General features: G+C 37.9%; 1 protein-coding gene across 1 annotated transcript in view; it reads right to left on the bottom strand.

Moving 5' to 3' along the window:
- The window catches only part of EIF4G3 (eukaryotic translation initiation factor 4 gamma 3), a gene marked incomplete at its 3' end in the record, with an annotated part of 304,720 nt that overhangs the window by 27,020 nt on the left and 254,193 nt on the right, over positions 1-23,507 (bottom strand). The window contains exons 17-20 of the mRNA XM_023509712.1: positions 20,530-20,700; positions 18,178-18,375; positions 2,484-2,630; positions 1,516-1,752 (exon numbers count right to left, since the gene is read on the bottom strand). Coding sequence (XP_023365480.1) covers positions 1,516-1,752; positions 2,484-2,630; positions 18,178-18,375; positions 20,530-20,700 — 753 coding nt within the window. The remainder of the gene's footprint in view (positions 1-1,515; positions 1,753-2,483; positions 2,631-18,177; positions 18,376-20,529; positions 20,701-23,507) is intronic.

The following is a 23,507-nucleotide window of genomic DNA, read 5'->3' as shown; positions in this document are numbered from 1 at the left end:
TTTTTTTTTCTTTTTGAGACAGAGTCACCCTGGGTAGAGGCTGTGGTGTCACAGCTCACAATAACCTCAGACTCTTGGGCTGAAGCGATTCTCTTGCCTCAGACTCTCAAGTAGCTATGACTACAGGTGCCTGCCATAATGCCCAACTATTTTTTTTGTTGCAGATGTCATTGCTGTTTTAGCAGGCCCAGGCTGCCCCAGTGTATGTGGTTGGCACCCTACCCACTGAGCTCCAGATGCTGCCTAGCTGTAACATTAATTAAAGAATAAACTTAAGAAAGTTTCTGGGTCTTCATTTTAGTATCACCCTTACATGGGGCCCATAGGAACTTTTCTCTTCATTTCTATTCAAAATTTGCTATACATACAGATGACTTGTGAAATAGCTATATAGCAGTGATTTTCAAGCGGTGTGTCATGAAAATTTTTAAAAATCATTAATTAAATATTTTCATTAATTAAAATATGCTGGCCACATACACCAGGGCTGGCAGTTTGAACCCATAATGACAGGCTTCCTAAACAACAATGACAATAACAACAACAACAAAAAATAGCTGGGCATTGTGGCAGGCGCCTGTAGTTCCAGCTACTTAGAAGGCTGAGGCAAGAGAATCCCTTAAGCCCAAGAATTTGTGGTTGCTGTGAGTTGTGATGCCATAGCACTCTACTGGGGGCGACATAATGAGATTCTGTCTCAAAAAAAGAAAAAGAGGGCAGCGCCTGTGGCTCAAAGGGGTAGGGCACTGGTCTCACGTGCTGGAGGTGGTGGGTTCAAACCCAGCCCTAGCCAAAAACCGCAAAAAAAAGAAAAAAAAATTTTTTTCCAAAAGACATTCAAAACAGTTAAGTATGTATTTTTTTTACTTTTTAAAAAAATCAACATAATTTAAGTGTGCCACAGAAGTTCAACTTTAGGTTTAAGTGTGCCATGAGATAAAAACGTTTGACAAACACTGCTGTAGAGGAAAAAAAAAAAAGAAAAACAAGAGCCAAATAATCTAAACAATCTACAAAATGGCTTTTATGTAATTACACACTCTCCTCACCTCTGACTAATGAAAATGTGGTAAGAAGCAAGATGATCAAACACTGACAATGAGATAGGCAAAAGAAGAAAACTGAGCAGCCTGGACTACTTCGAGTTTTTTTTTTTTTTTTTTTAATTGAGACAGAGGCTCACTTTGTTCCCATCTGTAGAGTGCTGTCACATCACAGCTCACAGCAACCTTAAACTCTTGGGCTCAAGCAGTTCTCTTGCCTCAGTCTCCCTAGTAGGTAGGACTACAGGCACCTGCCAATATGCCTGGTTATATTTTGTTTGTTTAGCAGGCGTGGGCCAGGATTGAACCCACCAGCCCCAGTGCATGTGGCTAGTGCCCTAACCACTGGGCAACAGGTGCCCAGCCCAGCCTGAACTTCTTCAGGCAAAATAGAACTCTTTGTTGACAGTCTAAGTTCTTTGGCACCAACAAAGCATTCCTCCTATAGGTTTCTGAGTTACTGAAATTTTACCTTTGCTTTCTCAAAGTCTAGATCTTTTCCAATGGTGGTGAGCAGGCGACACAGGCATTCCAGAGATTCTTCATCATGGTTCTTTAGCAGCTTCACCACACAATCATGCATGATAGCTTCTGTCAGCATTTTGAGTTTAAACAGTTCTCCAATAAACTTGATGTTGCCAATGGATCTCCGTCGGGCTTTGTCCTTGGCTTCTTCTAGTTCATCATGAAGTCTTGTCCTCTCCTCTGGCTGTTAGGGAAGGGAAATAAGGAATAACATAGCACCTTGATGATCAAAGTTGCACTGTACTGTAGACACCAAGATTCATGGTCCTCACCCTTTCTGGGGGGGTCACATGCTCTTTGAGAATCTGACAGCTAACTATGGACTAACTCATCAGAAAACTGAACTATACTCAAAAGTCTTCATCCATTTCCAATTTCGGAACAAAGCAACCACTCTGAAGTCTAGGATTAGACTGAACCTCTGGCTTGGAGAGTTGAATTGCTCTTAACATTAAGCACTAAAGAAAAGGAATAAATGGATGGTGCCTGTAGCTCGGTGGGTAGGGCACCGGCCCCATACACTAAGGCTGGCAGGTTCAAATCCGGTGTGGGCAGCTAAAACAATAACAACTGCAATAAAAAAATATAGCCAGGCGTTGTGGCAGGAACCCGTAGTCCTAGCTACTTGGAAGGCTGAGACAAGAGAATTGCTTAAGCCCAAGAGTTTGAAGTTGCTATGAGCTGTGATACCACGACACTCTACCCAGGGCAACAGCTTGAGACTGTCCCCGCCCCCTCCAAAAAAAGAAAGAAGAAAGAAAAGGAACAAAGCACTATAAATACCAAAATGGCATCTTTACATTAAAAATGGGGCCCCTTTTAAGATAGTAGGGAAATGCTCTATCTGGCTTCATGCAAATTCTGCTTGACAGTACTCAAAGTAGATAAGCATTATATTTCTGTGAAAAAACTTACAGCACTGGCAGCCTCCAGTTCTTTCTGCTTCTTCTCAAAGACATCATCATCTGCTTTATCTTTTTCAAATTCCTTCTGGCAACGGTTCAGTAGTAGCTTCCGGAAATTCACTGTGTTTCCAGGCTTGTCTGCCATGGGTACTTTCAGCTGCATCCAGATAGGAAAATGCAAAAACAAGATTAAAGACATTAACAGTATCTATTTTCTTTATTGTGCAAACTAATGCTAACTGAACCACAGGTAAACATTCTATAGGTAGTACACAATTTAGTTTCAAGCATTTCATGATTCAAAAATATCTTGAATAGAGGCGCCTGTGGCTCAAAGGAGTAGGGTGCTAGCCCCATATGCCTGAGGCGGCAGGTTCAAACCCAGCCCCGGCCCAAAAGTGCAAAACAAACAAAAAAATCTTGAATAGAGAAGTCATAAATTTCTCTCATATAATGTACTCTTTTATAGCCATGCTGCTAGCTGACACAGAAATCTTTTCTGTATAGTTAAAACGACAACCCTGCCCTTATATTTATTATTTATAAGACAGAGTCTTATTCTGTTGCCCAGGATAAGAGTTCCACAATGTCACCCAATCCTCCTGCCTCCGCCTACCAAGTAGCTGGGACTATAGGAGCCTGCCATTTTTCTACTTTTAGTAGAGACAGGGTTACATTCTTGCTCAGGCTGGTCTTGATCTCCTGAGCTCAAGGGATGCTCCCACCTCAGCTGCCCACAGTGCTAGGATTACAGGTATGAGCCACTGTGACTGTCCTTTTTTTTTTTTTTTTCCAATCCTGTAGGGTTATCACTTTTTTTTTTTTTAACTACCATTTGTAATAAGTCTATCAGTTTAAAGGAACATAAAGAAAAACAAAGACATGATACAAGGCAGGGAAGAATTTCATGGCCACAGGAAAGCTTTTATAGCAGATAAGATCTTTTTTTTGCTTTTTTTAAATTAAGAGTTGGGGTCTTGCTCTGTTGGCCAGGCTGAACTGCAGTGGCGTAATCCTCCCACCTCAGCCTCTCGAGTCAGAGATTATAGGTGTGTGTCACCGCACCCGGCTACATGAGATCCTTATTCTGGAATAGAGTAGAGGATGGAACATTCGAAAATTTTTGAGATATCTTTTCATTAGGGGAATGTTAGACTATTTTAATTCTAATACTCTATGAATACAGCATATATATTTCTAACATGCCAGAAGAATATATTAGTTCTCCAAAAGTTTAGAGAAAATATGCTTACACAATTTCCATCCAAATCAAGTAATTGTTTTCTAATAAATGCAATAACTTATTACTTGTAACCAAACTCAGAGACATTCTTATGAACATGTTCAGAATGTAAGAAGAGCATACTGCAATAGTGATTCTAAAATTTTCTATTTTGCATATAATCTCTTTGAACACCACTTTGAACTGCTATTTTATAACATGGCAAAATGTTTTTCCTCAAACCACGAAGTGGCTACCAAAGTTCTGAAATGTATGCATGGTCCTTACACAGAAGGGGAGATCTTGGTGAAACACAGGATGAGGCATATTTATACTCACAAATAGTTAATGCCATTAACTGGGACAGACTGATGTAGCTGCTGATCAAAAAGAATGGCTAGAAAAACTTCTTGAAAATTGGGGATGCTAATGTTATAGTATGTCTGTGCTAGAACTCATAGCATACTCCCCAACTCCCCATCACTTTCCCTGTGATGCGTGAAAGATTACTTCACAAGTCTAGTTCTAATTAACCAAGTGATCCACTACATATTTCTTTTCAATAGAAAATATTCACTTAGGAAGAGGAGAATGTTATCAAGTAAACTTTTTAGACAACCAGAAAAAAGTTAATATAGCTTTATTCCAAACTCAAGCCACACAAACACAATCAACGTGTAAAATCATTTCGTGTACAGTCGGGCCTATTTCAAAGTCAAAAAAGGGGCTCAGGAGTTCACCTGACTTCAAGAAAAGAAATGCTACACGAAAGCAAAAGATTCTAAATCAAAAGCGAAAAACAGACTCTCCTACTAGGACCCAGAAGACACAATAACATACTGATTAAGAAATATAAAAGAGACCAGGTGTTGGGGCGCAAGCCTGTAATCCCAGCACTTTGGGAGGCCAAGGTGGGAGAATTGCTTGAGGCTTGGAGTTTGAAATCACCCTGAGCAAAGTGAGACCTTGTCTCTACTAAAAACAGAAAAATTAGCTGGGTGTGGTTGCATGTGGCTGTAGTCCCAGCTACTCCGGAGGCTGATGCAGGAGGATAGCTAGAGCTCAGGAGTTTGAGGTTGTTGTGAGCAAGGCTGACGGCATGGCACTCTAGACTAGATGACAGAGTAAGACTATCTCAAAAAAACAAAACAAAATACAAACAAACAAACAAAAAATACAAAAGAGAACCAAGAAATAAAACCATGAGCCAGCTGGTATATAATAGAGCACTAACATAGTGTTAGGTTCTAGAACAAACAAGGTTCTAAAACTGAACGGTTATATCCAATTTGCTGCTTTACAGGACTTAAGTTTACATCAGCCAGAATGTCCTATCCAGTTTCTGGGCATATTCACCTGAATGACCTGCATTATCATTTAAGTATATAACTGACTTATAAGACAAAAATGGTCTGGTCTACATCTATTATGTTTAAAGAGATGTTTCCTATATTATAGAATTTACTGTGCAGAAAATGGGAGAAATGTGGGCAACAATATAAAAATCCAAGCCATTACCTTATGATAAGAGTACCAGAGTTAAATTATATCCCTACCCCAAGTCAGAAAGATGAAATAAATATAACTAGTGATAGTTTGGTTGACAAAAACATACAGAAATGACTTAAGTAGGGGAAGGGTATACAAGTTATTATTTATGTACCTGTAGAGTAGGGGAGGCTATATGGAAAGAGCTGGGTTAGGGATCACTTGCAACAAACAAAGACGATTCTTTTTCTTTTTACCCAAGTTTCAGTTTCATCATCTGAAAACAAGTGAAGCATAGTACCTGGGTCCAACTGGGAGGCCAGCTTTTAGTGTTCAGTGTGGAGGCACTTTAATTTGTCACAGATAATTAAGCTGTAACTGAAATTGAAAGAGTACTGGAATCTGAGTCACAAAATCAATCTCAAGCCTCGCTCTCTTAACTAATCAACTAAGTGAATTTGAGCAAGTTACCTTATTGAGCCTCAGTCCCTTCATCTGAAAGAAAGATACCCCAATGATTGTAAATTGAGGGACATTATAAAATTGCTGTTGAAAAAAAGGATCTTTGAAAATAGTTATGATCCCAGCTCTGCCATGTGCCTTTGGTCATGTTATTTAGCTTCACCAAACACATTTCTTTCAAAACCTGGGATAACGTATTTTTTTTCCTTTTTAAATTTCCCCCCATTTTCTGGTAATGAGAGGGGATAACATGTATCTCTTACTGTTGGGAGGATTAAGTTGAATAGTCCATGAAAAATAATAAAAAGCAGTTGGCACATAGAAGAGCCCCCCCCCCAACTACTGTAATATAGATATTTAAACATTTGGAGCTCTATCTGCAATGCTTATGATTAAAAATTAGAGGAGTAACCTATATTATAACATAGTTATAAAAGGAAGGATGTAGGCAAAGTTAGCTCATTAAGAAATAACCACAAAAAGCAAGAGAAATTAACCTGTTATCCCAAAACCATGGTCAAAGAAAATTTCACATGTATAGGGCATAAAGAATGTGTGATTGGGAGGTGCCTGTGGCTCAGTGAGTAGGGCACCGGCCGCATACACTGAGGATGGTGGGTTTAAACCTGTCCCCGGCCAAATTGGAACAAAAAAATAGCTGGGTCTTGTGGCAAGCGCCTATAGTTCCAGCTACTCAGGAGGCTAAGGCAAGAGAATCATCTAAGCCCAAGAGCTGGAGGTTGCTGTGAGCTGTGATGCTACAGCACTCTACTGAGGGTGACAGAGTGAGACTCTGTCTCAAAAAAAAAAAAAAAGAATCTGTGAACAGGCATATGGTTTTAGATATATTCACACAGAACTATTAAAACAGAATAATCAGAAAAAGGAACACCAATCTGCAAGAACGTATTTATGAATGAATAAATTCCTAGCCACACAGCTCCTAAAGAATAATTTTGGAGCATGTTCTCTGCAATGTCCTCTGAGGATAGCTGACAAAGTTAGGGAGACATGGGCATGCGCCAGTGAGAATATATCTTTGAGAAGAGTGATTCATGGTAGTTTTTTTCCCTGATACCAGTCCGAGCAAGAGTGAGATCGTGTCTTGACTAAAAACAGAAAAATTAGGCTGGGCAGAGTAGACTACGCATGCACTCCTAGCACACTGGGAGGCCGAGGCAGGTAGATTGCTTGAGCTTAGGAGTTTGAGACAAGCCTGAGCAAGAGTGAGACCCTGTCTTTAAAAAACAGCCAGGTGTTGTGATGGGCCCCTGTAGTCCCAGCTACTCAGGAGGCTGAGGCAAAGGGATCATTTGATCCTGAGTTTGAGGTGCTGTGAGACAGGGTGCCACTGCATTCTACCTAGGGCACAGAGTAAGACTCTGTCTCAAAAAAGATAAAAATAAAAATAATAAAAAATAAAAATAGAAAAGTTAGGTGGTTGTTGTGGCAGGAATCTGTAGTCTCAGCTACTCAGGAAACTGAAGCAAAAGGGTTGCTTGAGCATAGGAGTTTGAGGTTGCTGGCTGTGAGCTATGATGCCACATCATTCTAGGCTGAGACAACAGAGTAAAAACTCTGTCCCAAAGAGAGATGATCAATTCAGTAGGATTATTACATTATTAAGTCGGCAACTGTTGTTTACTAGATACTGGCTGGTGAGGAAATCCACTGAAATTGGTAAGTTGGAATAGAACATGAAGAGTGGATGTCTTATTCTTGTTGGACTGCTATAACAAAATACCACAGACTGAGTTGCTTAAATATAAGACATTTATTTCTCACAGTTCTGGAGGCTGAGAGTCCAAAACCAAGGTGCTGGCAAATTTGGTCCTTGCGAGGACCCTTTTCCTGGCTTGCAGGCAGCAACTTCTTGCTGTGTGTCCTCACATAAGCAAGAAGGAGCTCTAGTGTCTCTTCTTCCTCCCAGGGTACTAATCCCATTGTGGGAGCTCTATTTTCATGACATCTGAAACTAATTACCTTCCACAGGCCCCCATCTCCTAATCCAATCACTCTGAGTCAGGGCATCAACCTGCAAACTTGGGGGGATACAAACATTCAGTCTTTAACAGTAGACAAGGCAGATGCTTAGAAATGTGACCATGGATAATAGAAAGAATGAAAGGTGATATGTGATAGTGAGAAAAGGAGCTATTTAGACAACTACAGTTTTTGCTTAACAATAATCCATGATCAAAATAAAGATGTAACGATGCTTTAAGTAAGTTGAGAGATGGTTTCTTTTTCTCAGGAAACAAGGGGGTCAACTATTCTGTTTTAGTAAGGCTGCACAGTAAGCTAGATTTGCTAGACGGCACCTACATTTTCATTTTTACACAGCAGCAAACTAACAGAGTGGCTGTGTGATGAGACTTGTACACACACAGATCGCTCAGCAATCGTGGATATGAATGTCTGTCAGTGCTGAGTAGGAATTTTCTCTAAGCAGCAGGACCTGTACTGCTGACGTGTTTGTTTAGTGCTGAGGACAGACGCTTCTTATCCCCAAAGGATCAAATTCCAGAGCATCATCAAGAGCTGTCAGCTGCTAATTATGGTAGTCAGAGAAAAGGGGAAGATAAGCTCTGGCTTTGCTTAGCTTGCTCAGGATTTTCCATACTGCCTCAGAGCAACAAGTTGCAAGTGGTAACCCCATGGCCCAATAGTTATTTTGTCCCCAGAACATATAATATTCTGTGGTAAAGTATTTGGAATGACTAGTATAATGTAAGCAAAGGGCACCTACATGCTACCTTTAAACCTCTGGTTTCTAGAGGACAATTTACTCTTAAATGTGAAGTAAATAGTAATAAAGCAATTGTTCTTTAATTGTTTAATGAAGCAATATAATTCCCAGGTCCATGGTGACCTAACTATCGTCTATCACTAGTTATGTCCTAACCTTAGTCAACCACTGGCAAAACCTATATATAATATACTAAGAACACACCTATTAACATGCATCTCATGCATCTCTGTAAGATATACCTGAGGAGGTGTAGGTGTGTATGTTGAGGAATGCCCACAAGATTCAAAATGAGGTGATTCAGTTATGAAAGTGTTATGTTATTCCTTATTAAATTATTCCTGATCATTCTCTTCTTCAATGCATGTATCATCTTCATTAGGAGAGCTATACACCCTTCTCCAACTGACTCCAGCTACCTGCTATTGCCCAAGGCTGACTTCTCAAGTCTGTAACTCCAGGCTTCATTTTGGAAGAGATTCAACTGTCTCCTTTGCTCTCTGTCTTCCTGCTCTCAGTTCTGTCATTCTTTTCATGTTTTGCTTTTAAGTACTTTAAGTAGTTCTAACACTACAAGCTCTGGATCTGGCAAACAAGACACAGAACACTTAAAAATCTGCCTTTAGTACCATTCTTTGTAGCTGAAGTATGCATGCTGCCACAGCAGATATAAAAAGTAAAAAAAGTGTAGTCCCAGGACATAAAAGAAATTCTTGCCAGTTGTTTGTTATTCATTCATTTAGGCATTTACTCACTCATAACATAGATCTGAGGGCCTGTTATGTGCTGGGAACCATTCTAGGCACTGAGAATTGAATGGTGAACAACACAGAAAAAAATCCCAGCCCTAGAAGTTTATATTCTAGAAGGGTTCTGAGATGGGAATTTTCATTTCAATTATGATTAAAACAAAAACATAGCAACTTAAAAGTTGCAGTAATCTGATTTAAAATTGTACATCAGCACTGACTTAAATATGTCTTGTCCACTCTTCTGCATTTGTTATTCAATTTTGATGTCCTCCTGTTAAAAGAAGTGCTGAATTCTAGTTAAACGCTTTGCTGTTTGTGAAGGGAGTATGCGAAGGTGTTCTCACAGGCCTCTTTAGTCATTCCTAGTTAAACCAGTAAAAGCAACAACATACTCCAGAGGCAGGGTTTACTAACATTAACTCTTACAACTGGTCCTCAAAAGCCATGTATGTTTTGTGAGCTTGGTGGTATATATGGGTATGTTTGAGTACGTGTATGTGCATACATTCAGCACTGCAGAGCAATGTGGGAAAGCCATTAAATCTGTAAATCTAAAGAAATTTCCTCTGTAAATCTAAAGAAATTTTTCTTAAAAGTATGCCCTTTAAGACCTCATGAAAAACTGACACACTATCCTCTAACATTCACCTAGATGATCACTACAAAGTAACAGAAGAAGTTATATTAATTTTTTTTTTAATTTTTTTTTTAAGAGCCTTACTTTGTCACCCAGACTGGAGTATGGTGGCGTGATGCCAACTCACTGCAACCTTCAATTCAAGCAATGCTTCTGGCTCAGCCTCCAGGTCATTAGGACTACATATGCATAAAACCAGCATGCCAGCAAATTTTCAAAATATTTTTGTAGAGATGGCTATGTTACTCAGGCTCATCTCAAACTCCTGGCCTCAAAGTGATCCTTCTGCCTGGTCCTCCCAAAGTGCTGAGATTACAGTCTTCTGAGCTCAGCCAAAAGAAGTAATGAATGGAGATGTGCAATACAGGAGAATGTCATGGGGGCAGGACAGTAGTTTAACAACTGCTCTGAACAACCGGAATAAGCATTCTTCTACACCTTAAAATCTCCACAATCTAGGCCAGGATTTCCCAATCACAACAGTACCAATATTTTGGGTTGGATAATTTCTTATGATGGGGTGGGAGGGCTATCCTGTGCAATGCAGAATGCTAAGCAGCATCCCCAACCTGTACCTACTAAAATAAAATAAAATGTGAGTTACAATAAACAACAATGTCTCCAGACACCGCCAAATGTCCCTGGGAGGCAAAAACACACCTGGATTCCATGTCCAATCTAGTTCATTGTTTGAGCTAAGGTTTTATCATTTAACAAAGAATAACTATCAAAAAATACATTTGAAATTTCCTTAAGCACAAAATCTCTACTGAGGCAATTTTTTAACTTTCAGCGAAAGTTGTAAAATAGGAATAATAGAATGGTTCTGAGATTAAACAAGTTGGATATAACTCGTTTATCACATTATCTCAAAAAAAAATTGCTCTGATTCCCACTACTCCTTACTACTAATACTGAAGACCGTATTATATGATAATATATGGTTAAGTAGAACTAGATTTCCTTATTTCAAACAACCAATACTGATAATCCATGAACAGTGGCATAGCCTATATATATATCTTTTGGCTATAAATTAGGCTACAGACCTTATACAATTTAACCTGTGGCTGGCTCAGTAAAATAATACTTATAATGAATTTACTTAAATAAATAAATAAGTACAATAAGTAAGAAAAGAGTACTTCCCCCAGGTTTAATTTTTTGTTGATTGTCTTCAATTTCTCTCATTCTGTGAGGAAGTATCACTTCTCAAACTAATAATTAGCTTAAGGAAATTTTTTAAAGAGCCCATGGTCTAAAAGATACGGAAAATGCACAGATCTTTCCTGTTTAATTTCACAAGATAGTAAATAGAAGCTTGAAGTAGAGAAATCTGCTAAAGTTGGCATCAGTGAAACACATAACAACATCTCAGTTTGGACCAACACTGGACTATGGATGTGGCATTTTGAAAAAGTAATTGGCTAGACTCCATATCTTCTCTAACACAGTAAAAAAATAATACAGCATACATATAAGTATTCATCACCCAAATTTGTTAAATCCCAACATGTAACCATTATTTTTAGATCTTTCTTAAAAAAATGAAACGTTAGAGCAGTGATTTTCAACTGGTATGCCGTGAGCGGATCTTAGGTGTGCCACAAAAAGTTTTAAAGAACACTAACTTTTGAAAGGTCGAAGAACAGTACAGATATTCTTTGTTTCACTGTTTTACTCTTTTTTTTTTTTAAAGACAGACTCTCATTCCGTTGCTGTTGGTAGAGTACCATGGCGTCAAAGCTCACAGCAACCTCAAACTCTTGGGTTTAAGCGATTCTCTTGCCTCAGCCTCTCCAGTAGCTGGGGCTACAGGTGCCTGCCACAACGCCTGGCTATATTTTTGTTGCAGTTGTCACTGTTGTTTAGCTGGCCTGGGCCGGGTTTGAACCTGCCAGCCTCAGAGTATGTTGCCAGTGCCCTAACCACCAAACGAGCGCGGAGCCTATTTTACTCTTTTTTTTGATCAACGTAATTTAAGTGTGCCGGGGAAGTTTAACCATAGGTTCAAGTGTGTCATGAGATAAAAAAAGGTTGAAAAACACTGTATTGGAGTAAAACTTAAGAGCCCATAGTGTTTTTAAACTTTTCACTCTATTGTTTAGTTTGTTTTTTAAAACTTTCTCTTTTTGGAGACATAGTCTCACTCTGTTTCCCTGGCTAGAGTGCTGTGGCACTAGCCTAGCCCACACCAACCTCCTGGGTTCAAGCCATCCTTCTGCCTCAGCCTCCCAAGTAGCTGAGACTATTGGTGCCTGCTAACACGCCCACCTAATTTTCTGTTTTTAGTAGAGGTGGGGTATCACTCTCCGTCAGGCTGGTCTCTAGCTCCTAAACTCAAGCAATCCTCCCACCTTAGTCTCCCAAATTGCTAGGATTACAGGTATGAGCCACCAAGCCCAGCTGTGTTTTTAAAAACTTTTTAAGGGTTAGCTCAATGAATTATGTATGACAAAGAAAACTCCCATAAACACTACTAAGTATAGCACCAGGTCAAGATACAGAATACCAAAAAGCCTCTTAGAAGAGTCATTTGAGTTTCCTTCCAAAGCGCAACCACAATTGCGCCTCCAAAGTTACAGAAGCATTCTAGACTGTTCAAATAATCGCTTCCTTTCTTTGCTTTACAAAAAGAAAATTATGCAAAACTCCTAACATCACACATATGCATTCCCAGAGTTTATTTTGGTTTTATTTTTTAACATTAAAATAAAAAATCACACAAAAAAAGAAATGAAATAAAAAACCAGAGTTATCTTTTAAAAGTCTGGCTTCTTTTGCTTAGTCTTGTAAGTTTCATCTATGTGCAAGTAGTTTGTAGTTCAGGTTCATTGTTCTTGTTTAAACATGTAAAACAGTTTGTATGTATTCTACCGCCGATGGAAATTGTTTGGTTTTTTTTCCCCAGTATGGAAAATGTTACGAACATTTTTTGTATGTTTCCTAGCACGTAAGAATTTTATATTTCTTGGTTGGGTTTATACCCAAGAAAGGAAATGCTGGGTTATAGCAGAAAAATAAACTTTAGCTTTAGTATATAAAGCTCAACTCTTTTACAAAGTGATTATTGCAATCGAGATTTATTTCCCCCAGCAGTATGTAAGAGTCCTTGTTGCTTCAAGTATCTGCAAAAAAGTGGTAAATTTAGAAATCTGGTGTTACTGCTTGGTTTAGTTTTGTACCTAAGTTTATTAATTTTTTCACGTTTCTCATGTGGATATTTTGTGAAGTGTCTGTGCAAAGCTCTTGTCCCTTAAAAAACTGAGTTATGGGCTGGACACAGTGGCACATGCCTATAATCCTAGCACTCTGGAAAACCAAGGCAGATGGATTGCTTGAGCTCAGGAGTATAAGACCAGCCTTAGCGAGACTAGAAAGAGAAAAACTAACTAGCTGGGCATTGTGGCAGGTGCCTGTAGTCCCAGCTACTTGGGAGGCTGAGATAAAAGGATTGCTTTAGCTCACATGTTGAAGCTGCTGAGAGCTTAGCTGATGTCACAGCACTCCAGGCAGGGCAACAGAGTGAGACCCTGTCTCAAAATAAATAAAAATAAAAAACTGAGTTACTTTCTTACTAATCTGTAGGGTTTTGTTTTAATTATCTGATTAAATCCTTCACTGGATTTTTGTGCTGCGATTATAATCTTCACTATTAGACTTGCTTTTTTTTTTAGACACAGTGTCATTGTGTCGCCCTTGGTAGAGTGCCGTGGTGTCACAGCTCCCAGCAACCTCAAACTCTTGGGCTTACGTGATTCTCTTGCCTCAGCCTCCCAAGGGACAACAGGTACCTGCCACAATGCCTAGCTTTTTTTGTTGCAGTTGCGATTGTTATTTAGTTGGCCTGGGCCAGGTTCGATTCTGCCAGCCTCAGTGTATGTGGCTGGCGCAGTAACCACTGTGCTACGGGCACCAAGCCTAGGTTTGCAGTTTTACTCTATAAACAACCTTTGACAAAAAAAATTTTCCTAATTTTAATGTACTTTAATTTACCAATCTTTTCCTTTCTACATAATGATTTTTATGTTCTGATTAAGAAACTTTTGGGCAAATTATTGGTTTTTTCTTATATTAGCTTTCCCTTCTCTGGCTACTTTTCTTTCTTCTTCTTCTTTTTTTTTTTTTTTTGTAGAGACAGAGTCTCACTTTATCGTCCTCAGTAGAGTACAGTGGCGTCACACAGCTTACAGCAATTTCCGACTTCCGGGCTTACGCTATTCTCTTGGCTCAGCCTCCGAGTAGCTGGGACTACAGGCACCCATCACATCACCTAGCTATTTTTTTGTCGCAGTTTGGCCGGGGCTGGGTTTGAAATAAGTATATGGGGCTGGCGTCCTACCCACTGAGCCACAGTTGCTGCCCCTATTTTTCTATTTTTTAATTGTTTGTTGTTAGTAGCTTTACTATGACTAGCCTAAAAATTTTCTTTCATTTTCACTTGCGGGGTTTGTAAAAAAAAAAAAAATCTTATTAATATGTCAGAAATTATAAAAATTTCTCAGGTGTTCTCTTTAGTTATTGCTTCTTAAAATTCTATTACCTCTCTTATTAAGTAAGGCTCCAACTAGAGCAAAGTTAGATCTATTTACAGAATCTTTGTCACCTCTCACCATCCTTTTTGTATTTTTCATCTCTTGGTTTCTCCATGCTTCATTCTGTATGTAAGTCCTATATTCTCATTTATAATTCTTCTCTTTAGGTGTGTCAAATCTGCTATTAAATCCATCCACTAAATTCTTAATTTTATTATAAAATTCAGTTCTAGAATTTCTATTTGATTTTTTCATATACTTTCTAAATCAGTAGAATTTATAATCTCATCTTTATTGCCTTGAACATAGTAATTACAATCATTTAAAATCTATGCCTGATAAAGTCCACATCTGAAGCCCCTATGAGACATTGGTAGACTTGAATATTTCTAGTTGTGTGTTGAATATTTTATTTGAAAAATTGTCCACAGAAATAACCTGAACACTACTACAAAAAATCTCAAATTTTTGCTTGCACCTTGTAAGGTGCCTATCGGGGCATTAATAATCTCAAAGAACTATAATCCGAACTCAAGGATTGAGATAATGTGATGTAAAGCTACAGTCCTTATGAGAGGAGGTCAATTTCTGGTTCACCTTTACTCCAAGCATTCAGTTCTTTGTGATCTCAACCTAAAATATAGGAGGATTTATTAGAGCTTCTGTCATTCCTTTATGTGGGCCTTAGTTTCAATTTCTATCATCCCTGGCCCAGCAAGCCTACAAAAAATGACTTGTTCAAGTCTTTTAGCTGCCTCTTCCAGAGGGTGGAACGTTATCAAACGTCTCACTCTCTTCTTTGGATTTCTACTTTTTCCAGAATTTTAGCTTTAGTGACTCTTTAGTGCTTAGCTCTCTAATGCCTTTAAGATCTGCCAACAACCCCTGCAACAAAAAACTTATTTAAGAGACTGAAATTATAGAAAACAAGCATAAAAGGCCAGTGGGTGAGGGGCCAGATATAACTCTATCTGGCCCTTAAAGTACGCAGGGTGCCTGCAAGGGCGTATCTGTGGAGGAAGGGAAGAGGAGGAGCACTGCAGGATAGAGACTGGGAAAGAGTAAAGCCTTTCTGTGTTTTTGGTATTGGGCTTACTGATCTCTCCTGTGGAACAGATGCCTTCAACATTTTTAAAAATGTTGTGACCAGTTTTTCTAATTGTTCTCCATGGAAGGATGGTCTGAATTACCTAATTTGTCATTAGAAGAAGCACTAATAATTACTCATGCATACTTTTACATAATCTTACTTTCTTCTCTTCCTTAAATTTAATGTCTACTATTTCCAATTTGCATTTTATTATGTATTTAGTTAATAATTTTTTCTTGTATATATGAGGTTGACCCATGATAGTACAATTAGTACTACTTCATCATTTTATTTTATTTTAAAGACATGAGGGTCTCGCTGTGTTTCCCCAGGCAGGAGAGAAGTGGTGCTTTAAATGCCTGAGTGAAAGCAAGCCTCCTAAACAGCTAAGATTGCAGACACACTCTACCATCTCTGGCTAATTGCTTTTTATTTTTATTTTAGAGATCAGATCTGACTGTGTTGCCCAGGCTGGTCTTGACTTCCTGGTCTCAAGGGATCTTCCTGCCTCAGCTTCTTAACTAGATTGGTTTACAGGCATGACCACTGTACGCTGCTCCTACTTCATTAATTTTAATTGTTGCTATATATTATTTATAATTCAAATCCATTAATCAAAAAAAAATACAGTATACTTTTATTGGCCTATTTAGGCAGCCTATTTGAATTGTTTGCTATTATTCATATTTAAACCAATATAAAAATAAATACTCTTATATATGATTCCTTTTGCAAATCTGGGAATTTCTCTGAGGTATACACCAATATGTAAAATCTCTGTGGAATAGTATATGAGTATCTTCAACACTATTATTTATTGTCTAAAGTGGTTGCACTCGTATTTGTGAACATTTAAAATGGTTTTATTTTTTTCAATCTTGAGAGAGTGAATTCTATGGGATCATGATTTATCTTTTTTTTGATTTATCACGTCTCTAACAATGACTTGCTGCTGCTTCTTCCTTAATTCTGGATTCTAATATTTTTGTCAAGTTGCATGCACTCCAAATAGATTCTCCCAAGCTGTGGTTTTATCTTTAAATTTATTTATTAATCCTATCTTCTGCTGTACCAAACACTGTACATTTTTTTTTCTTTTTGAGACAGATTCTCACTTTGTCACCTTTGGTAGAGTGCCTCATAGCTTATAGCAATCTCAAACTCTCGGGCTCAAGCGAGCCTCTTGCCCCAGTTTTTCATTTTTCGTAGAGACAGGGTCTTAATCTTCCTCAGGTTGGGCTCGAACTCGGGAGCAAAAGCAATCCACCCACCTCAGCCTCCCAGAGTGCTAGGGTTACAGGTGTGAGCCACCACACTCAGCAACCATTTAATATTTTTCTTGTGTTCTGAATCTTGCTATGAAATCTTTTCCAATTCTTGGACTTTCTTCTAAAATTTCACTTTTCATACTTAGATGTTCATTACTCCTACAATTGTTTGAGGTTTGTATTTGGTTTGGATTAGGAACCTATGATTCTGTTCTCATCACCACCATTTTATTTCAGACTCTCAGTATCTCAGAAGTTAAAACAGCTTTGGTGTTAGAAGTCAAAGAAGTGATTACTTTTAAGGAAGAGTACACCAGGGTGTAAGGTGTGTTTACTCTGATATACAGGGAGTGGTACACTAATTATCTGTACACTCTTCTGCAAGCATGCTGCACTGGTGGGTTGAAGCTGGTTCATGACACTTGAGTGTACCTTATATGATCTTTCTTCTCTATACTTGTACTACCTGTCATCCTTGGTCCAACTCAAACATTATTTGCTTTATCAAAGTTTTATCATTCCCTTATCATAATTTCTTCTTCCTCCAACATGTTTTTTTTATCTAAACCATCGACTGAAACATCACCACACTGCTATATTACAAAATACCTTATAAGTGATTTTTTTCTTAGAAATCCTATTTTTTTCAAGACATATCTTGAGTTCCTTTAAGACAGAAGATGTAACTTTTCCATGCCCCAAAAGACTTACCCACCTTTGCAATGGATATCAAAAATCTAGGAAGAATGATAGAATTTTGCACTTTCATGGTTTGTTTCTAAAAATCGAGGCATGACGACAATGAGTTGTGATAATTAAAAGAAGCTCAAATGTTAAAGGACATATACTTCTGACACAAGTACCTTGGCAAGCAACAGTAACAGCAAGAGAGAGCATAGATGGTAGGTACATAGCAGTTCTGTGATTGCAGAATAGAGCAGGGTAATAGACACTAATCAGAAGTTCTCTTGTCTCCCACTCTGTCTTGCCTTAGATTTGACAGGTAGTGGAGATTAAATGGCTACACACAATGTAAGAGAGAGAAATCTAACAGTTTATGATGAGATAAAATTGTCAATTTGAAATCTTTTGGACCATATGAAAACTGTCCTTTCATTTCCAGAAAGGTTAGAAATTTGAAATTTAGATATGAAATTTAATTAAATATGAAAATAAGCATTTGCTTTATTTCTATAACACACACCCTAGAGAAAAAAATGGCTGTCCATGACAGTAATTTTAAATTACTAATTTAAACCTTACTCAATCTTCCTCACACTGGATGAGACCATCTCATGCCCATTTTAGTCTAGTCTGCACATTCCTCTCCAGCGGTGCGTAAAGAAGATTCTCTTTGTAAAATGAGGATATTATATCAATAAGTGCTAAAAATATATTCTCCCCTTTACGTTGCCCCAATAACAATTCTGGGAAGAATGTGTAGTGAGGGGAGAATATACCTCTTGAAGATTTCTGGTTTTACTCCTTCCTCTCTTCTTACCGTTACTAGACATCGACACATGTTTGCGTAAGCCACAGAGAAACTGGGTTCGTCAATAGCCTTCTCAAAGACCAGGTCAATGACTCCTTTCAGCCTCTCCTCTGTGTCAACAGTAAGTCCTGACACTTGCTTCATCAGCTGGTTGAACATCTGTGGTGTCAATTTATTTAAGATACTTCGAACTTTTCTAAAAAGTTCCTAGAAGGGCCACAGAAATGAAAAGAGCATTAAAGTAGCTATGACAACACAGTGCTTTCTGTTAAGGATTGATTTCTTAATAATTTCTAAGTTCAACTTTTCAAATTATTAACAAAAGCTGTGAGCTAGTCACAGAAATAATTAAATTCATTTATTTTAAAAAACAGTCCAAAGTTACAATACTTTTTTTCACTACTCATAGAAATTCTAGGAACAGGGTATATTCACACTTCATTGGTGGGAGCATCATCTGTACATTTCTTTCTTTCATTTTTTTTTTTTGGAGACAGAGTCTCATTATGTTGCCCTTGATAGAGCGCCATGGTGTCACAGCTCACAGCCATCTCTAACTCTCGGGCTTAAGAGATTCTCTTGCCTCAGTCTCCCAAGTAGCTAGGACTACAGGTACCCGTGACAACGCTCAGCTATTTTTTTTGTTGTAATTGTCGTTGTTTAGCTGGCCTGGGCCAGGTTCGAACCTGCCAGCCCCGGTGTATGTGATCAGCACCATAACCAATGTGCTACAGATCCCGAGCCCATCTGTACATTTCTAAGGGCAATTTGGCAATGTATATCAAAAGCTTTAAAATGAACAATATGTTCTCTGAATCTGTAATTACTTACTTCTCACACCTTATAGTAAGTAAATAACATCAACGTATGACAAGGAATTTATCTAAATTATGGTGTAACATAAATTTTGATACAGAACTAGGCAGAAGTCTATTTATTTCCAAGGCAGAGGCTCACTCATCTGGGGTTGAGTGCTGAGGCATCACGACTTGCAGCAGGTTTGAGCCACCATACTTAGACTATTTTTATTTTTTTCTTTTTTTGAGATATAGTCTCACACTCTGGCACCCATAGTAGAATGCAGAGCCTTCAAAGCTCACAGCAACCTCAAACTCTTTGGGCCTGAGCAATCCTCTTAACTCAGCCTCCTGAGTAACTGGGACTATAGGTGTCCACCACTATGCTTGACTAGTTAGGCAGAAGTCTTTTAAAGTAATGTTGTAAAACACTGAACAAATTAGGAGTAGAAAGAACCTTCCTCAACTAGGAAAAGGTCATTCACACCCCTACTTTATGGTGGAAGGCTAAATGCTTTCCCCTAATTTTGAAATCAAAACAAAAACATCTATTTTAACTATTTCTATTAGATATCATACTAGACATCCTAATCATTACAACAAAGAAAAGATGTGTAAAGATTGGAAAGGAAAAAATAAAACTCTCTCTACATAGATATAATTTTCTACATAGAAAATCACAAGGGATCTACTATCTATGAGGTAGTTATTATTATACCTTCATTTTATAGTTCAGATTAAGAACCTGCCTAATAGAGCTGATACTCTGCCTCCAGAGCTGGAACTTTCAACTGTTACACTGAACTCCTCATGGTGATAAGAAAGATATATAAGAAATCTGACACCAAAAACTTGATATGTGATCTGTGATGCCTAGCTCTGGTACAGGTGTCAATTTTAAGAAAAGATTCCAGGTTTGGTGCCTAGAAGCAAAAACATTCAAATGTTAAGCATTTGCTTGGATTAGCAGTAACCCAAGCATAGGAACTGGCACTATGAGTAAGGAAAAGCTAAATAAAGGATAAAATTTGACACACAAAAATTATTTTTGAATGGATTAAAGGACTTCATCCAATTTACCTTAGAAGTTCTGACAGCAGAATGTGCACAAAAGGATGCAAAGAATTAAACTTTATTCCAAAAAGCTCTTAAAAAAAATGGGTTTCTAAATTCTAGATTATTAGAAATAAAGGCCTGACAAGGAGACAGAAAGCAATATAGTAATTAGATTATCACAGGACAGTCAATTACTGAGAATCTAAAAATACATTTTAACTTATTAAATTAATTAAGTTTAGCCCACATGATAAAGTCTATGACATATAAATACTTGGAACATGAGTGGTTATTCTCATAAAGCACACGGACAGCTATTTCAAGACAACATATTACGCTGTCTAGCACCCATGATGGCTTTTAGAGTATGTTTTCAATAGAAAAACAAATATAAAAAGTCCGAAATTGCTATGTCTACCTATATCAATAAGTCAAAACAAGTTAAATCAATTTTTTAATATATCATTATAATTCCAAAAACAATCTTAAGATATGTTTCTATTTTTACCTGGGTTTTAATGTTCTCAGGATCTTCAGCCTGGCTGTCTCGTTTTTGGCTCGGCTTCCAGGCATTCTCTGCTTTTTTCAGGTGTACATCTTCTTTTACAGAAACTGTGATGATCTTTCTGGGTTCTCTTCTTTGGCCAGGTTGAGATCTCCGTGGTCCAACATTCAACAACTAGGATAAGAATATTACATCTACTTATAATTTGTCTCTGTTGGGCTGTTTAAGTCAAGCTTGATGATCACACCAAACACTGAGACTGGATATTAGGCACTCAAGTTAGATGTGATCTTTTTGAGGGTAGGGGAGATTCAAGGAAAATAATCTTAGGATAACATCACTATAATTTTAGAACCTAAGGCGTTAAATGAGACAGAAAATCACTTTGTTTGATAAAGCTGCTATTTCTTACAAGAAAGACTACCACCAAATGAAGTTTTATGATTTACTGGTTGTATGACTATGGGCTGGTCACTTCAATAATCACAAAAATTAACCAGGCAAGGTTGCTCATGCTATAATCTTAGCACTTTGGGAGGCTGAGGCTGATGCATTGCTTGGGATCAGGAGTTTTAGACCAGCCTAAGCAAGAGTAATACCCTATCTTCGCTATAAAAATAGAAAACTAGCTGGGCATTGTGTTAGGTGCTTATAGCCTCAGCTTCTTGGGAGGCCGAGCGCAAGAGCCTGAGGTTGCTATGAGCTATAACATCATGGAACTCTAGCCTGGGGAAACAAAAGTGAAACTCTATCTCAAAAAAAAAAAAAAATTACAAAAATTAACAGGCAATAATAATCAAAGTTGAAAATCTGCTTCAAAAATTGGGTTTCTATACTTTGGGGGAAAAAATGAAAATATAACCTCATCACTAAAATTTTTGGCAGCACACACTGAACTCAGCCTGACTGTGTATCATAAGGAATCCCTCAGAATTTTCTGGGTCAGAAATACTAAAATAAACTTATCAGTATCATAAATTAGAGTGAAAACTAAATTACTCTCTAAAAAATACCTTTCTCTATTGTTACTGTTGGGTTCCAACTATACTCTTCAGTTAAAACCAATAAATGCTGGTGTGTCCTAACAAAGTAAGTATGAGATAACGGGGCAAATGAAAAGATGTTTTTATGTATCAAAAATTCATAATAGTTGCTACCTTAAATACTTGGAAATTGTCTTCCAAGATTAAACATTTGGGTTGATACTAAGTTCTGTTACCTCCTAGACCTGCTATTGACTAGCATTCCTTTTTTTTTTTAAAGATAAGAGTCTCACTTGGTCACCCTTGGTAGAGTGCTGTGGTATCTAGCACAGCAACCTCAAACTCTTGGGTTTAAGTGATCTTTTTGCCTCAGCCTCCCAAGTAGCGGGAACTACAGGTGCCTGCTACAATGCCTGGCTAGGTTTTTTTGGTTACAGTTCTCAATGTTGTTTAGCAGGCCTGGGCTGGGTTAGAACCTGCCTGGCTCAGTGTATGTGGCTGGCACCCTAACCACTGAGCTATAGGCGCCGAGCCTAGCATTGCTTTTTCTGATATATCATTCTTTAAATGCAAATAAGCAAATATTGCCATTATACTTTTCTTTCTTTCCCCTTTAATTATACTGAACTAGCCGTTAGATTTCAAGAGAGAAGGAAAAAAGATCACACAATGTGCACAGATGAGAATCACCTCTCACTTAATGCCCCAACAATGCCCCTTTGAATTCACATGAAGCTTCAGGGAAAGAAATATAGACACAAATGTCATAAATTATATAAAAAGACCGCTTCTAAGAGAGACATGGTCTGACACATAAGCTGTTAACCTTAAAAGCCTTTAGGTATCAATCATTGATAGAATTATTCCCTTAGCTTTACTACGTGTCCCATTTAGAAATGTTAATATCAAGGATGCATCAGGATCAAACCAGAATTTCTGGGAAACTCATACCAATCTTGTTAAATGCATCCAGCTAATGATACGGTATTGATAATATAATCTCAGATTATCTGGCAACCTTAAAAAACAGGTTAGATAAACCTAGAGGAATTAGGCATGGTAAAACTAAGAGAAACTAAAGACCATCAGACTAGAAAAATACTAACAGGGAACAGGTGCTAAATGAGATAGTACCAGTATAACAACATTTATTTATAACTGAAACTTGGTAAGGCAGCCTCGACCAAATAATTCTGTTAAGAAAACATGCCAACTAATTAATGTCTGGATTTCATAACTCAGGTTAAATTCTAGCGTTGACTGGTGTGGCTTCATAATAATTTTTTTGGGCGGGTGAGATGGCTCATGCCTAGGCTCAGGAGTTCGAGACCACCCTGAGCCAGAGCAAGACCTTGTCTCTAAAAGTAGCTGGGCGTTGTGGCAGGTGCCTGTAGTCCCAGCTACGCTGGAGGGTGAGGCAAGAGAATCGCTTGAGCCCAAGAGTTAAAGGTTGCTGTGAGCTAGGATGCTACTGCACTATCTAGGGCAACAGGCAACAAAGTGGGACTCTGTCTCAAAACAAACAAACAAACAAAAAACAATTTTTTCAATACTTGCATTAAGCTCAAATGAATAATTATATCACAAACATTTAATTTAATCGATGCATCTGCAAATAAAAATGTAGTTAGAACAAATATTTCTGGGTGTAATGAGAGGAAATTGTATCAAAATCACATAAGAAACACTATATATCTGGAGATAAAGTCAGAAAAGGTCCATTCCCAAAAACTATTGCAAACAACAAGAAATATGCCTTAAGATTTGAACATGGCATGTGGCAGATAAGATTGAAGCCAATATCCCTAGCCTGCTATAAAACAAATAGGTGTAAACTTCAAATGAAAGACACAGAGATACAAAAAAAATTGGTAAATAAATAAATACAATGCTTAAAAGAAAAATTTTTTTTGAAAACCTAAGAAATTATTATTCTAGAATAAAACAGTTAAAATTATAATCCATGCACAAGCTCTAAAGACAAATTTTTTTTTTTTT

This window comes from Otolemur garnettii, unplaced genomic scaffold (assembly GCF_000181295.1).
Source record: "Otolemur garnettii isolate 467f Iridium unplaced genomic scaffold, OtoGar3 scaffold00009, whole genome shotgun sequence".
Classification (NCBI taxonomy): domain Eukaryota; kingdom Metazoa; phylum Chordata; class Mammalia; order Primates; family Galagidae; genus Otolemur; species Otolemur garnettii.
The sequence above is the reverse complement of the archived record's forward strand: the minus strand, read 5'-3'. Positions and strand labels throughout refer to the sequence as shown.